This window comes from Colossoma macropomum, unplaced genomic scaffold (genome assembly GCF_904425465.1).
Source record: "Colossoma macropomum unplaced genomic scaffold, Colossoma_macropomum, whole genome shotgun sequence".
Classification (NCBI taxonomy): Eukaryota; Metazoa; Chordata; class Actinopteri; order Characiformes; family Serrasalmidae; genus Colossoma; species Colossoma macropomum.
Window position 1 is genome coordinate 43137942 of NW_023494791.1, and position 16680 is coordinate 43154621.

The following is a 16680-nucleotide window of genomic DNA, read 5'->3' on the forward strand; positions in this document are numbered from 1 at the left end:
TCAGCTATAGCCGCATTTCTCGATCTCCAGCAGGAAACTTTCCCACAGAAGTGAAATAATTTCTTGTAAAATATGTCTCAATGTTTGACTTTTTATGAGGCTGAAGTCAGCTTCTCATTTGCCAGCTTCTTGTTCCACCTTATATTGTGCAGCAGTTACATTCTGGCACCTCAGGCACCATTTAAGGTGGAACGGGAGAATTCGAACAAGAAGCTGGCGAATGAGAAGCGACTACAGCTTTGTGACTTTTCAGTGTTTGACAGTTTCTTGTTGCAGATTAAACGTATCGGAAACCAGCTGGAGTCTACTTGTCTCCAAATTATCGATGTTTGTCTTAAATCTCTCTCTGCTGTCTGTTTTGCTGTGACCAGCAGTCTGCGCTCCAACCTGCAGGGTTAGAGAATGAATTAGCAGATATAGGCTACATCAACTCCAGCATTTAAGATCGTTTATTGTTAAAACTGTGATAAACGATCAGCAGAGCTTTATTTTACTGCAAAGGAGGATTATTTTATTTCTACCTAAAAATCTAATTCTGCTGTGGAGCCACAACAGAGCAGTAAAAGAGCCGCATGTGGCTCCGGAGCCTCGTGTTTCTGAACCCTGTTCTATACTGTGCTCTGCTGTAGCCATTGTTGAGTTCTCTAGTACCACCCAATACCGCTGCTTACCCAGTACCTTTTATTCAGATAACCAGTGAGAGCAGTGGTGATCAGCGTAGAAAATCAACACCCGGAAAATGACCCTTCATCGCAGAAGAGCAAACAACAGGGTAAAACCCATCATACAAAGATTGAATTAAGGTTTTATTTGTTTTAGACTCCTCACAGTTGTCTTTCAGCAAACACAGGGAAAAATATTAAGTTGAAAAAAAAGAGTAAGATGTGTTTCCTTTAAATATAGAATGACAGCATTGTTTATCAGATTATGCATTTTCTCCACAGGCCTTCATACATAACGTTTGCGTAGGTGTCAGAGTCTGAGGGTGAGCCTAGTTCTTCCGCAGTTAACCGAACACTTAAATAGAAAAATGTGAGAAGAACTTAGAGCTCAGCGAGAGCGAGTGAGGGAAAGGAAGAAACCTGTGTTTGTAATTATAAAGAGTTGTGTGATTATGAAAAAGCCACAGTGGCTAAAAATGAATCATTGTGTAGCTTCTGAATAATGCAACAGGAGTTGGCTTTGAGAATAGAGGAGGTGTTTCTGGGTAGAAAGTTCAGCTCGCACATCTGTGCTTTATGGAAATCCAGACCCAGAATGCAGGGGAACATGCAAATTGTGCCAGAACTTGCAGCAATAAAGAGGAATATTTCAGAAAACTTTTCAAACCTTTTATTTGTGTGCTCTTTGAGGTGTAGGCTGAAATTGAATGCGCTACAGAGATGCCGTAGCGCTATCTGGGTTGACAGCCATTTATCTTATCCTTGTACGCTTAGGTTGACATTGTTCACCCTTACGTGAATAGTAACCTTTTAAAAATTCTTATAACTGCAGGTTCACATCCACTTTGCTTCAATCAATGGTACCTGAGGTACATCACAAACACATAAAGTTAGGTTGAGTAGGAGTGTGTGAAATATTTTTCACAGATAAATGGGAAAATTGAATCGTTTTGGTCTGATATTAGAATGACAGCTTATAACTGTTACAGACAATATATTTCGTTTGTTGGTTTGCACACTTACTAAAACACATGCAGCCACTAGTGGTGAACATTTCTAGCTGTATTTAACTGGAGTATTGCCCCACCCGCAAGAGACAGGGGTTTATTCCACATCCTTGCATAAACACAGACAAATAATGCTAAATTCACACTGCCAGGTAAGAGTGACTCAAATCCATTTTTTCTCTTCATCTATGACATGGATTTGTTTTTTCACTGACAGTGTGAACTAAAAAATCACATTGTATTTGAACATTTAAATTCCACTTGGGTCCACTTTTATATACATCTTTTATTTCCTTATTTATTTCATTAATTATATTTTTTAAATCCTAATTTTATCTTATTTGTTAAGTTACTATATTGTAATTTTAATGGTTTAAATTTACTACTATGATTATTATTACTTTCTAGCATTTGTTATGTTTTTACTATTAAACTTCTCAATCCCTGATCTCCGTATTGGCTCGGGTCTAAACAAAGGTTTATTGATTGATTGATTGATTGATTGATATGTGGAACTTAAATACGTATCTGATACGTGGCAATTTGACCTCTGTCTAAACAGTCAACTTGGAATTAATTTGCTTTCAAGTCAATTTTCATCTTAATTTCACACTCAGCGTCATCAGAATGCCTGTTACTATGGTTGTGCTTCACATTGAGAGCACTGCTATACTGCATGGAATGTCTTGCAATGAGGGCGCTGATAAACACAGCTCTACACAAGTATATCTAATGTAATACTGAACAACTTAATGAATAGCTTTCAGCATGTTCATCACTTATAAGCTCACTGACTCTCTGACTGACGGCGCTGGCATGGGTACCTTCATTTAAACAAATGGTTTTTAATTTTTGGATGCATCTCATCCGATGTGCTGTGGCCTTAAGAGGGCTTAGGCAAGACACCAAGTGTTGCATTCACCTACCTGTTAAGACTGCCTGTTAATCAAAATAAAATATTTACCTAAAACAATGAAAATATTTACTGATTGTCACGTCTAATTTAGTTAATTTAGTAATTTAATGTCATTGCAATGTAAAATGAATCCATGATCAGTTTATAGTGAGAACCTATAGTGTTAAAGCATAAATTATCAGTCATTGAAATCAGTATAGGCAACAAGAAGTCACTAATTATTGGTTAGCATTATTGGCCCAGAAGTTCTGTATTGTTGCGTTCCTATTAATCAGATTCTACACTTTTTATATATGTCACTCTAGATAAAGTCCAGTCCAATCTGGCATCTACTCTACTGTCCACTCATAAAAGAAAAAGCTTCACCTCCTCTCTAGAGATCTTCTCTTTACGTTCATAATGCCCCTTGACCCCTGTTCTGCACAGGGACCTATTAGACAAGGCCAAGCTAAAGGCATGCCTTCATAGACACTGTTTTGTCCTTTGTGTCTGAATTTATAGCAGCAGAAAGGAAAAGAAATAGATGAGGGCACTGCTGATCGTAAACAATATACTGCCAATCAAGTACTAAAACTCCATTTGCATTCGGAAATTAAATTGTATGATCCTCTTATGTCTGTCCCAAATGCCCGGTACATTGAATGTCAATTGCATTGTACCAAAACCAATGAATCTACCATAAAAATCTAATAGCATGAAACTCAATTTATTTTTGAAACAGAAAAGGTCAGCACAGTACAGAGGCGGTAGTTAATGCCCAGGGAAATATCCTAACACTCCAGAGAAGTCAATATAAAGGAATGACTTATGGTTGGGTTAGTACACTGTATCTAGCAAATAACCTTACAACAGTATGAACGAAGCTTGAGTTAAACTGTGAATATCTAGCTGTGTTAACTCTTAGATGTTACTTTCGTTTTGGCTATTCAAATGTATTTATATAATAACATAGTAAAATCCATAGTTACATACATTACTGTGCAAAAATCAGAGACCACCCCATTTAATTCCCAGTTCATTTTTCAGCATTAGGGAAAACAGCAGAAAGCATATATTAAACAAAACATTACACAGAAGCTTCAGCAACTAAACCTAATATCAAGTTATCAGCATTTGTTGTGTCTGCTACACAGCTTCCATTCTTTTCAGGAGACTTGCTTTCAGATTTTCAAAGAAATCTGCAGGGATGTTTTTCCACACCTCCAAAGTTCAGTCTTAGAAGTTGGTTGCTTTTTCTGTTTTGTCACACAAATCCCAAACACATTCAGTGATGTTGAGGTCTGTTCTAAAAACATGAGAAGCTTCTCTGTTTGATTGTCAAAAATTCTTCTTTTTTGTCTATTCTCTTTTTTTCAGTGAGGCTTCTTAACAGCTACACATCCTTTCAGACCCACAGCGCTGAGTCATCTTCTCACAGTGGAAGGATGGACAGAAACACCTGTGGATGTTTTCAGATCTGAAGCAGCTTGATTTTCTCAAAAGATGAAATCTTTAAGCACGGTTTATCTGATGGGGACAGTTTTGGTGATCTAGTGGTTGTTAGTAGCATTTTCCCTGTAGTTTAAATTTTTTTTTCTAAGTTTTGAAAACTGCAAAATAATTTTTTTTCACTTATTTTCCTTTGACAATTCCCTTCTTTATGCAGACTGTCTTATCTAATCCGCTCACGTATCTCCTGAAAAATGAATAACTTGCTTTTAATGGCTGACTTTTGCACAGTACTATACATAATTATATTTACATTTTAGTTTATATTCTTTATCAACAGGTTCAAATCTGCAAAACATTATTGAATACCCAGCAATAACTTTTCATCAGATTAAAATTGTTATAGAGTATCTCCTCTTCTGCTTACAAACACAAGTGTGTATGAAAGTTTAGATTCTGCACTTTCCATAGACGTTCTGCACTTGTTTCAAGAAGCTATGAGTGAGAAATAATTCATATCAAATTACAGCTTGCTTTTCTTGTAGCTAATGATAACTGACTTTTAAGGGGTAAGATCACTCTCATTCACCGATCGTTCTTAAGAAGAAACTTAATCTTAAAATCCTTGTGCATTTTTCAGAAAGATTCTAACATTCAGTGTTTTCTTATTTGGGATTTGTTCTTAGGTAAGAACACGTTATAATTCTGATGTAGACTTTTTCTTGGGACCTTTCTCAAGAACACATTTAAGAAAGAATTTAAGATAGATATTGGTGAATGAGCCCCGATGTCCATCATCGTTTACCCTCCAGATGAGGGGGTAGAGTTGGAGTTATTCTAAATGTCAGAGACTGGCAGTTGTGTCATTTGAAGGGGACTGAAAGTTTACAAGTGCAGTCCTGTCCCGAGAGGCTGAGTATGAAGTACATCAGAGCGAATGTGAATTCTTTGTGGTGTAAAGGTTTGGCAGGAAGAGATGCTTGGCCCCCGGACCCTTTTCTCTCCCATCCCCATTCTCTTTCGTTTGCTACTGCATCACCTGTTCTTTTTATGTTTGCCTGCTAGTGACCAATATGGCAGCTTCTGTTGTGCCATTTCCAATACAGAACCACAGAACAAAGAAATGTTAAAAGAAAGACAATAAACCTTTCATGCTGAAATATTTCACCCTTTAGAAGATGAAGTCAGTGTATACTAAGGGCCAAAATGTGTGAAATTCATCCCGTGTTAGGCTATTTGATCTGAATGATTCAGCTTCTTATGCTGCGGTTGTTTCATTTGGATTATTTCCAGCTAACATTTTGAACTACCGCATACAATGTGCATAAAGAACGATGTTTTCAGTTCTTTCCCATTCTGTGACGCTGTTGCTCTGTTCTGTAATGAAATGTAACCTGATTTGCTCTTTCTCTCTCAGTTGTTCTTACCATCTCTCTCTCTCTGCCCCCTCCTCTTTTCATCCCTTCTTCACTCTCTCTTTTTCTCTCTCTCTCTGTCTTTGTTGCTCTTTATTTCTCTTTCTGTTTCACTCACTTTCTTTCTTTTTCTCCGTGTCTCACTCTCTTTCTCTGTTGCCCTCTCTCTATATCTCTCTCACTCTCTCTCTTTAGCTCAGAACTGTTCAGGGCTTCATTCGTGTGGTCAGTGTTTGGAGCAGCCGGCCTGTGGCTGGTGTGGAGACCCAAGTGACACTGGTCAGGGACGCTGTGTTGAGGGTTCCTACCGTGGAGCAGTGAAGAGACTGAATGAGCAGAAGCACATGATGATCTTGGACACAAGCCTGTGCCCAGTAGAAAGAGGATATAAATGGGACTTTATACAGTGTCCAGGTGTGCATGTATAAATGCATATATGGATCCGCATGGGTGTGGATATTTAAATATATGGATATCTAAACTCATCTTAGTATTTGTTTACTAAAACGTTTCTTTAAATTAGGCATGTTTAATATACACAGAATAAATAATTATCTTAGATTTTTATATACGTTTTTAATTGAGCCTGTGACATAAAATCAGCAGCTGATATTGAGTCACATGTTAAGCTGAAAAGCTACATCTAAGCAGACATGTTTACAACTTCTGTCTCCTCTGTGTTTCAGTATGTCAGTGTAATGGACACAGTACCTGCGTGAACGGAAGCTTGTGTGTACAGTGTAGAAACTTCACTACGGGACAGCAGTGCCAAACCTGCCTACCTGGGTACTATGGTGACCCCACCAATGGAGGAGCGTGCCGAGGTATGAACTGTGAATGTGTAGGTACTGGCAGTACGATTGTGGGTTTAATTTTTTTCCGTTTTTGGTTTTCTGTTGTTTTATTTTCCAGATATTTGGATTGTTACTCATATTTACTATTAGAACATCTACAGTAACACAGATAAATGATACTCTGCGTTCTTTTATTTGCTTAACATATTCAGTGACAACAAGAAAAGATTGGGTTAAAAATACAACAACAAACGAACAAGTTAATTTATAACACACATTCTCACTCACATTTAGCAGGATAAAGATTCTCCAAAGGGGGATGCTATGATTTCTCAAATAGTTTTCTGAGCATCGTAATGGAAGAGGTGGAACTGGGATAAACCCACATCAGCAGGATCTCACAACCGCATGAGATTTTAATCAGCTTCTGTTTCTTTTTGGGAGTGTTTAAAGCAGGGATGTCAAACTCAACCGCTTAAAGGGCCATATTAAAAAAGGGGCTGGGCTCCCGAGTGGCGCAACCGTCTAAGCGTTGGCCCTATCATCAGGAGATCGCGAGTTCGATCCCTGGTGATGCTACAGCCGTCCGTAGCCGGGAGTCCAAGAGAGCACAATTGGCCTCGCTCTCTCTGGGTGGGTAGGATGGCCCCTCCTTCTCCTCCCATCACTCAGCGCGATGCTAGTCAGCGCAGGCGTCTGTTAGCTGACGTAACTGGCGGTTGGCGCTTTCCTCCGAGCGCATTCGGCTGTCCAGTGACGTTGCGTGAGCGGCAGTTCGAAAAGAAGCGGTGGTTGGCTTCACAGGTCTCGGAGGAAGCCTGTGTTAGCCTTCGCCCTCGTAGCGTTGATAGCATCGTGTGATTGGGGGAGTCCTAACTAGCGGGTGGAATTGGAGACGACTAAATTGGGGAGAAAAATCGGGTAAAAATTAAAAGGGGCTAAGAATAGAAAATTAAAATAAATTTGTGGGCCGAATAGGACTGCGTCACGGGCCTGACTTGGCCCTCGGTCCTTGTGTTTGACACATGGGGTTTAAAGTAAGTAAAATACCTAAAACACACCCTGTGTAAGTACACAAACGAGTATATTCTGTTCACTGATAGGAGACACGTTCACTCTTCAGCTAGACTGAGGGAAGGCAGAAGAAGCAGCAGTGGTGTTCCACATCAGTGAATCTGTGTTCTTGTTTTAATATTACTGGTTCCCACAGTCAGCTAGTTAACCTACAAACCTTCACTGACAGGTGGAGGCTGAGCGCCACGCGTGCCGTAATGTTCAGAGAAGCACAGCAGGACTCCTGCAAAGAAAAGCTTTGACTGAAAGAACAGCCAATATAAACATTATTCAGTTGGTGTGTGGAGATATTGCACAAGAGCCTCCAAGCTTAGTAGACAGTGCTTCACCTCGCAAGAGAACAATGATTTGAAGTATACTGCTAAAGCATCTGTGGAGTTCATCATGGCCAGAAATGGTCTTGACTGGCCTGTTCAATCACCCCACCTGAGTTCCAGCAAGCATGAATTTCTCTTAGTGTAGAGAAGACCAAAGACCAAATACTTTAGAAACTGGTGGTCAAGTGCTAAAGCAGCTGCTCATTGTTTTCTGCTTTTAGTGTGTTTTGAGTCTGTGGGTTTTTTCTCCTTTTCTAAGTACAGAGAGAGATTAGGTTGAAGTATTTCTTTAAGAAGTGTGCAAATCTGGACATGGCTCTTCATCATTGTGGCTGTTCTACTCAGTGATTCCACAGACTCTACCTTTATTGCTCTCAGAGATGAGAAGCAGAGAGGGGAGGATGATGAAGAGAGCGGAGAGAGTGCGCAAGCACGGGTGATGAGGAGAATGATGCAGAGAGTGAGGGGAAGAGATGGAGAGAGCAAGAGAGAGAGCGAGAGAAAGAGAGAGACAGAGACAGAGAGAGAGACTGAGACGATGGGAGTGATGTAATGACATCACTCTCTGTTGGGCTGATGTGCATTTTCTCCACATTCTGGATGACATTAAATCACTCTTAATCATTTTCTTATTTCCTGAAGTTGACTGCCCCCCCACTAAAGCAGCAACAGAGAGCATAGCACATACTTGATGGATGTGAACATCTACATAACGATATACTTGTATATCCTTCTCTTTCTCTCTCTCTCTCTCTCTCTCTTTCCCCCACCGCTCAGTTTAACACCTATGTGAGGGGGATTTAATATATTACGTGATGGTGTAGTTGCTTGCTTGTGTTTAACGCTGTGATTGCAGTGGCTGGTGATTCTGCAGTGTCATTTGTCAGCGTTAGCAGAGATTTACCTCCACTCGTACCATAATGCTTTAAAAGCCACTGATCTGTGAGAGAGAGATGGAGAATGGGCCTCTTTTATAAGGCATCGAGAAGGTGGGGAAGATATCTCTGATCTCTGCCTCAGTGTGTGTGTATGTGTGTGTGTGTGTGTGTGTGTTTATTTGTACGTATGTGTGTGAGTGAAGTGTCTGAGGGATGGCCCATCAAAGAGAGATCAGGGTAAAATATGACGCTCAGCTGGCTGCCCTTGAAAACTGAGAGACAGAGGGAAAATGGAGTTTAGGGAAGATAGAGGACAGATGTCCTCTAGAAAGGCCTCCTCTATTTGAAAGAGAACAAGAGACGGATTTTACACTGACCATTTTGGACAGGTCCATGTGTCGTGAGTGGACTGGACCTCTAAACTCATCATTTTGGGTGACCTTGGGTGAGCTCTTTCCAGCTGAAATCCAGCCAGATCTTTACACATACACACAGGGTTGTTTTTATAAAAACCCAATCCAAGAAAGTTGGGCAGTATGTGATAGGCCAATAAAAAACAGAAAGCAGTTAAATAAAGCAGTTCTGTTTGACCTAAAACAAACTGAAAACAGCACAAACGTGATATTTGATGCTTTACCTCATGAACTTGATTGTTATTTTGTAAATATATGCAAATTCCAAGTATGATGCCTGCAACATGTGCCAAAAGAATTGGGACAGGAGCATATTCACCACTGTGTTACATCACCCTTCATTCTAGCAGCACTTCAGACCATTTCAGGACTGAAGACACCAGTTAATTCAGTTTTGAAAGTGTAATTTTTTGACATTCATCAGTTCTATTGTATTTATATTATACATATCACTGTTGTCGGAAGAAAACCAGTTTTTAACATAATATGAAAATACATGCTACCCCTATGTGAATTTCATGATGAATGGACTAAAAGAAATGACCTAAAATGATTTGTGAAAAAAGTCTGGTTCCATTGACTTACATTGAAGGTAAAGTAGGTTTTTCCCTTCTCCTGTAAAGTTATCATTTTGGAGATACAAGGTTTTCTTCTGACAACAGCGATAAATATTATGCATATAGATGAGGTTTTTAATTTTCTCTTGAACATATTTCTGCTTTTTTTCCCGTACTGAAAAATAAGCAGTTTTTACTGACTGACCGTTATGGCTGGAAATTAAAGAAATGAAAGGGCAGTCTCTGACTTTTAAGCATAACCCTAACCTTAACCTCAATAAACCAGATTTGCCCTTTAATTTAAAAATAACAAAACACTGTTAAAGCTTTTTGTTATAAAGCACTTTAAAAAGTCAGTAGGACTATTTTTGAGTCCTGATAAGGTTGTTTAGTCTTGTTTTCTCTATTTGTTTTTTACAAAGTCAGAACGTTTTTGTCTTAAAATGTACCAAAACAAACAAACATACACAGACACAATCTCTCTTTCCCTTGTGATACATTTTTTTTAGCACATGCTCAAAGCTGAACTGCCTAACAGCTGCGCAGTGGGCCCACCTGTCAATTCTTGAGCTTTGAGTAAGACTCAAGCTGGCAGTTTTGTGCTACCCTGGTCTGCTGACATTTCCTTTTGGGTGAATAGACAGAATGAAAGTGTTAGGGCAGAGTAAATGGGGTACAGTATACTTACTGTAAGTTGAGGTAACATGTTTTTTTAGATAAGTGGTCATTTACGGGGAATTTACAAAAGCCTGATGCTGTAGCGTACAAACTAGTAAAATGACAGGGAGTCAAGGTTCCATTAGGCCAGGGGTCGGCAACCCAAACGTTAAGAAGAGCCATTTTGTCCTTTCAATAAAAATCAAACCACCTTGAGAGCCTCAACATTTTATGTCCGTTTTAACATCTTGGCTGTAAATACGTCTCAGTATGTGCTGATGTACTAGCATAGACTAAAAAATATAAACAAAAAAGCAGACTTACTTTGCTCTGCTTTAAGCTTCAGCTCAGCTATAGCTGCTTTTCTCGCATCTCCGGCAGGAAACTTTTCCTCAAAAGTGAAATAGTTTCTTGTAAAATGTCTCTCACTGTTGAACTTCTTACGAGGCTGAAGTCAGCTTCTTATTCTCCAGCTTCTTGTTCTTGATTTTCTTAAATGGTGCCTGAGGTGCCACAGTGTAACTGTAGCACATTTAAGGTGGAACGGGAAAATTCAAACAAGAAGCTGACTTCAGCTCTGCATTAGGCGAAGCCCAGGTTTTTCCTATTCTTATTATTCTGAAACTAATTAATATTTTCAGTGCTACTACGTCACTGCTGTGCTGAGAATGGTCTACTATAGAGGGGGCTAAAGAGGGGATGATAAATTTGGCATCAACAGATTGGCTGCAGTCAGTAAGAGTAAACCTGCAAAGTACATGTATATGGTGTTTCTGATAAAATTACCTATGAGTGCAGGTACGATGTAGATTCACTTAGTTAACTGAGTGTAGATTTAGGATCTGAAACGGGGGGGTTGGCAAGAAAGCCTGAGGGTGTGAAACATATGGGATGGATTGGGAGAAGGAAAAGCTGTGACAGTACTAAAAGAGAGAGTTACAAATCTCTGTCTCTCCCCCCTCTCTTCTCGTCTCAAGACTATTTTTGTGCCTTCCACCTCTCCTCTAGTCACCCTGTTGTGAGGGCTGCGCTGCAGAGTGCAATTAAAATGTTTATCGCTCTGGATGTAGCATGATGTGTTATCCTCGCAAATTCTATTATGCTACCATGGAGAGTGGCTGTTAGATTGGTGTTTGGTGTTTGTGTGTCTGTTGCTACTGTCTAGAGTGTATCAGAAGGGGGCCTGTGAGTGCAAAAGACACAGAGGGCACGTCCACTCACTGCCCAATTTATTCGGTTGTATCTACCTTGTATCTACACTCACTGTTAATTTTATCAGGTCCATTTACCATATATGTGCACTTACAGACTGTTTCTCTGCATACTTTGTTAACCCCCTTTTACCCTGCTGTTACAGGACCACCACTGAGCACATATTATTTGTGTGGTGAACCGTTGTTATTGACACGGTAGTGACATGTTCGTGAGTGCTGCTGGTATGAGTGGAGCGGACACGGTTTATCTTTATTGGTCCACCAATAGATGTAAGGTAGATGTAAAGGTAGTGACAATAGCTCATCTGTTGCTGCACAGTCTGTGTTATCCTCTATTCTGTCATTGGTGGTCAGTTTCTGGCCACAGGACACTGTTGTCTGGATGTTTTTGGTTGGTGAACTATTCTCAGTCCAGCAGTGACACTGAGCTGCAGCACTGCTGTGTGTGAACCATCAGCACTTCACTACCATGTTAGTGCCACTGCAGTGCTGAAATTGATCCACCACCCAAATAATACCTGCTCTTTGGTGCTTTGTCCTGACCAATGATAGACAGTGTAAACAGGGTTCATACAGCCATGAAAATCCTGGAGAAGTCATGGAATATAGTAATTTGAGATTCCAGATCTGGATAGGTCCTGGAAAGTAATAAGTGTTGGAAAAGCCATGGAATTTCGTGGACTTCCCGATGCACAGACTGACTTTACCAATATTTAAACTTTTGAATATTTAAATATTCACTAACTTAAATATCAGCTAGCTAGGGGGTAACATTCAGAACATGTGTGTTGCAAACTTTGTGGAACATGTTTGGTTATTCAGATACTGGAGAAGACGAATTAACAAACCAAATGAAAGGGAAGAAACACGGAGTCTTGCATGACTAGCTTCTTCACTGTGAGTCATAGCGCTCAATCTGCACCACGACTGCTAAACAACGGCAGAATTAGATTTTTAGGTAAAAATGAAATAATCCATCTTTGCAGTAAAATAAAGCTCTGCTGACACAGTTTTAACAATAAATGGTCTTAAATGCTGGAGTTAATGTAGCCTATATCTGCTGATTCACTGACCTCTAACCCGGAAGGTTGGCGCACAGACTGCTGGTCACTGTAGCAGACGCAGACAACAGTCTTGTCTAGCTAGTAGCTAACGAAACAGTAAAAAGAGAGATTTAAAACAAACACCGATAATTTGGAGATGAATGGACTTGTTTACGTTTATAATCACTCCAGCTGGTTTCGTGATATGTTTAATCTCCAGCGAGAAACTGTCAAACATTACAAAGTCCAGGAGCGGAAGTCACTTCTCATTCACCATCTTCTTGAATTTAATTTTCCCGTTCCACCTTAAATGGTGCAGCAGTTACTTTCTGGCGCCTCAGGCACCATTTAAGGTGGAACGGGAAAAATTTAACAAGATCTTGTCAATAAGAAGCAACTTCAGCCTCGTGAAAAGTCGAACGTTGAGAGACATTTTACAAAAAAATATTTTACTTTTGCGGAATAGTTTCCTGCTGGAGATGCGAGAAAAGCGGCTATAGCTGAGCTAAAGCTTGAAGCAGAGCAAAGTAAGTCTGCTTTTTTGTTTATATTTTTTAGCCCATACTAGTACATCAGCACATACTGAGACATGTTTATTGCTAAGATGTTAAAATGGACATAAAATGTTGTGGCTCGATTTTTGTTGAAAGGACAAAACGACTCTTCTTAACATTTGGGCTGCCGACCCCTGGATAACTGAAACCAACATAATTGTTTCTAGGAGGCTACGCCCCCCCCGTCGCCCCATTGTTTATATTATTTATGACCTTGGACATTTCTGCTGATTGACTTTAAGAAGTATTATGTAACACTTTGAACCCTGCTACATAACACTGACATAACCATGACATAAAACATGTCATGGCAGATATTATAATCTGACATACGTTGTTATGAAAGATTACGTCCAATAATATAACAGTGTTATGGTACCTTTACTGACAGATGCCATAATGTTAGATATCATAATTATCTAGAGCACACAGCAAAAGTTAGCATGTGACATAAGTTATCATGACACCAAACATTATGCCATCTGTCAAGGCAATTAACTGTAATGGTAACATGACTCTGTTATATTAGTGAACAGCCTCTGTCATGACAACTCATGACAGCATATGACATCTGTCATGACATGCTTATAACAAGATTATATATATATCAGTGTAACTAAAACTATTTGCTTGAAGATTTTGTATCAGTATCACCCACAAAATGTTTATATATGCCAGGCCACATTAAACATGTACATGAGTTCAGAAAGGCTACTGGGGAGTAGAAACAACCTCATATGACCTCTGCTCAGGGTGCCTATGCCTGTGGGAAGGATGTGTGTATGTGTGTGACGTTTTTTTCATGTTGAATTTTGTGTGAACTGTTGTACCTCTGGTGTGTGCGCATGCATGTGTGTGGGCCCGTGTGTGTATTGGTGTACCTGCTGCGTGAGGACTGCAGCTGTAGTCTTCCCAGCAGCCTTTGCGCTGGTATTTCAGTCATATTGGCCCTACAGCAGTGCTATTCCTAGAGTCTGACTGGTCATCACCCACACACACACACACACACACATGCAAAATACCCTGAGTTCCTCTCTCTTACCATCTGACCTGAATAAGTCATCCAGTGCTCCAGGTACAAAACACATACCTGCTTGTTCAAATTTGCCATAATAGCCAAGGATGGACTTGTGAGTCTGGGAGAGCGAGAGTGAGGTGACACCAAAAGCCTTTAGTTGGAGTCAAATTTGATTTCTATATTTTAAACAGAACATTTTTAATACTGACAATAGTCATTCTGCTTTGATAATACTGTACTGGCAATTAGTTCTGTGATATACCTCCCCAGACAACATTTATTTTGATGCTTTTTTAATTTGAATTCTTTTATTTTCAAGAACAAAGGCTTCCTGATGGGAGCACTGAAGGAAAAATAAAGTCTGTATTTCTCCACTAAACTCATTCATACGAAAAATTGACTGAACCCACATGGTGTTCTCATTTTGGTGAAGTGAAATTGTCCTGTGAAAAGAATGGTTCAGTGAAACATCAAATGTACGCAATTTATGTAACTGTAACTGATATGAGCTGATTAGCCAAGATGTTTGGTGTCCAAATTTTATTTCCTTGCTTTAGTACTGGAGCTATAAGGCTAACATTGCCAACGAACACTGGAGGTCAATAGTCACCAATTTTTTTCGGTAAATACATCCCCAAGTCTTCTTCCAACCTGCTTAAATCACCACCAGCTCTTCACTAAAGAGGAATTTCCCCTGATTTTCAAAATTCTTGCATAGTTAAAAAATTGTTAAGATGTAAACAAAGTCATTCAGAACGGTACGATGTGAAATGCTCTGTTCTAAAGAAACCGTACGATTACCGATTGTTCTCAGTGGTTGTGAGAGTAACCAGATGTCTGAAGAGTTAAAAGCCACCAAAAAGCTCCCTCACTGAAAATTATTACATGAAATGATTGTGAATACACTGCCTGATATCTGAAACGTTGTTTTATGATAGTTTGGAGAAGCTTTTGGCCTAAAACATATTTTTTTTAAATCCATTCATAGTGAAGAGGCACACACAGTGCATAACAAGGCATTAGATAGTCCCCAAAGAAAACTTATTTTTTTGGATTTACCAGTGTTTTACCATCTTCTACATAAAACCCAGACAACACGTTTAGGTGCTGTGGTGTTTTGAAAAGTAAATAAAGTGGCTGTATTTGCATTGTAGACATTGCGACTCCTGGTTCCCATCAACACCACTGTAAAGAAATCTCTACAGTTAACCATTTCACATCAAACCACTCTGACCTTGTTCTGAATGATGCATTCAAAAAATATATCGATGGCCAAATAAATCACTCTAATCAGTGTTTGAAGGCCATTACTCTGAAGAAACAAGGCAGTAATGAGCATTTCCATAGTAATGTGAATTTCTTCCTGAATGTGTACACATGCATACTCTGAAACTTTCAATGCATCCAACAATAAAGGCAGCATGTGGCTTCTTTAATACAGTGATAGGAAACACAAAAGCACACAGAAAGCTTCAGTTCCACATGCTGACCCATTTTACTATGACCAGTGTGGACATGCACGCTCACCCACTACTCTGGGGGACAAATTTGAATGAGTTAATGGAGACAAAAACAAAGATTCACCAGTGAGACGTTAGACGTGATACAGTTAATGTAGATAAAATGACTAATTAGCTATTATGCCACAAAAATTCCTATACTTGCACTTGCAGTAAAGAAAAAATGGACTCTACATCTTTTGATCACCACTACGTTCTCCTCATCATTAATGACTTGCATGGCAGGGATGCTGTAGAAGTGTTCACAGTACCCTGAGCTGTGGATGGAAAACAGCTCTGTTAGGCTCTCCTCTCTCTCTCTGTTGCGCATTCATAATCTTTTTAACACGGCGTTTAGATGACAGACACCAAGGGCGCAGCCTGCACCTGTCTGCTTTACACTGTTCATCTGCAGTAAAGTGATTCTCTTTCTCACTCACATGCACACACACACTCTCTGACACCAGCGGCTGTCTGGTCCGCACTACCTCACACCCGGCAAAGCGACTCTGGCATCTAATCATGTTTTGCCAGTTCTGGTTTGTGTTCAACATGCTTCTATTGGATTTAGGGTGATTGGAGTGTGTGTGAAGGTCATGCTCAGTGGAAAGGCTCTATAAGTACCTTTATGGAACATTCTCAGTGGATTGTTCTTTTGTACATAGTGTGTGGTGTAACCTCCAGTTGACAGAAACAAGAGGCTAAAGTTCGTTCTACAGACAAAGTGATAGTGTTCTTTTAGGTAATAGCCTGTATAGGGTTTTTTGTATTGAATTTACACTATTACCAAACGCTGTATGTGTGTTTTAAACCTTTTATAATTACAGTACCTTAATTTCAGGCACAGATAAAGATTTGAGCCTTCTGCCAAGGTGTTCATTTCATATAATCTTTTTGCCTCAAACCTGAACTTTGCTAGCCTTTTAGATAAGGGATTAATTAATAGTGTGGAGAGGCTAATTGGCTCACAAGGCCCAAAATGATTATTCATGAAACTCTACTGTGCGCAAGATGAGAACATATATGTCCAAAAACAAGGTGAAAATAAGTGGTCCCTGGAGGAAATGGAGGTTTTAATAGAAACGGTTCACCATTAGTGTAAAACTGTTAATAATTCAAAGCTGCATTACTGTTTAACATGAGTATAACATTGGAATGTCAATCATAACTTTAAAATATAAATCTTTTCACAGAATCTTTTATTATTTCAGTGACCTATGAGGGACAAATACAA

General features: G+C 39.5%; 1 protein-coding gene across 1 annotated transcript in view; it reads left to right on the forward strand.

Annotated features, from left to right (window-relative positions):
• Positions 1-16680, forward strand: part of atrnl1a (attractin-like 1a) — a 370723-nt gene that overhangs the window by 101022 nt on the left and 253021 nt on the right. The window contains 2 exon segments of the mRNA XM_036575121.1: positions 5624-5842; positions 6115-6252. Of these exon segments, the coding sequence (XP_036431014.1) occupies positions 5624-5842; positions 6115-6252 (357 nt within the window).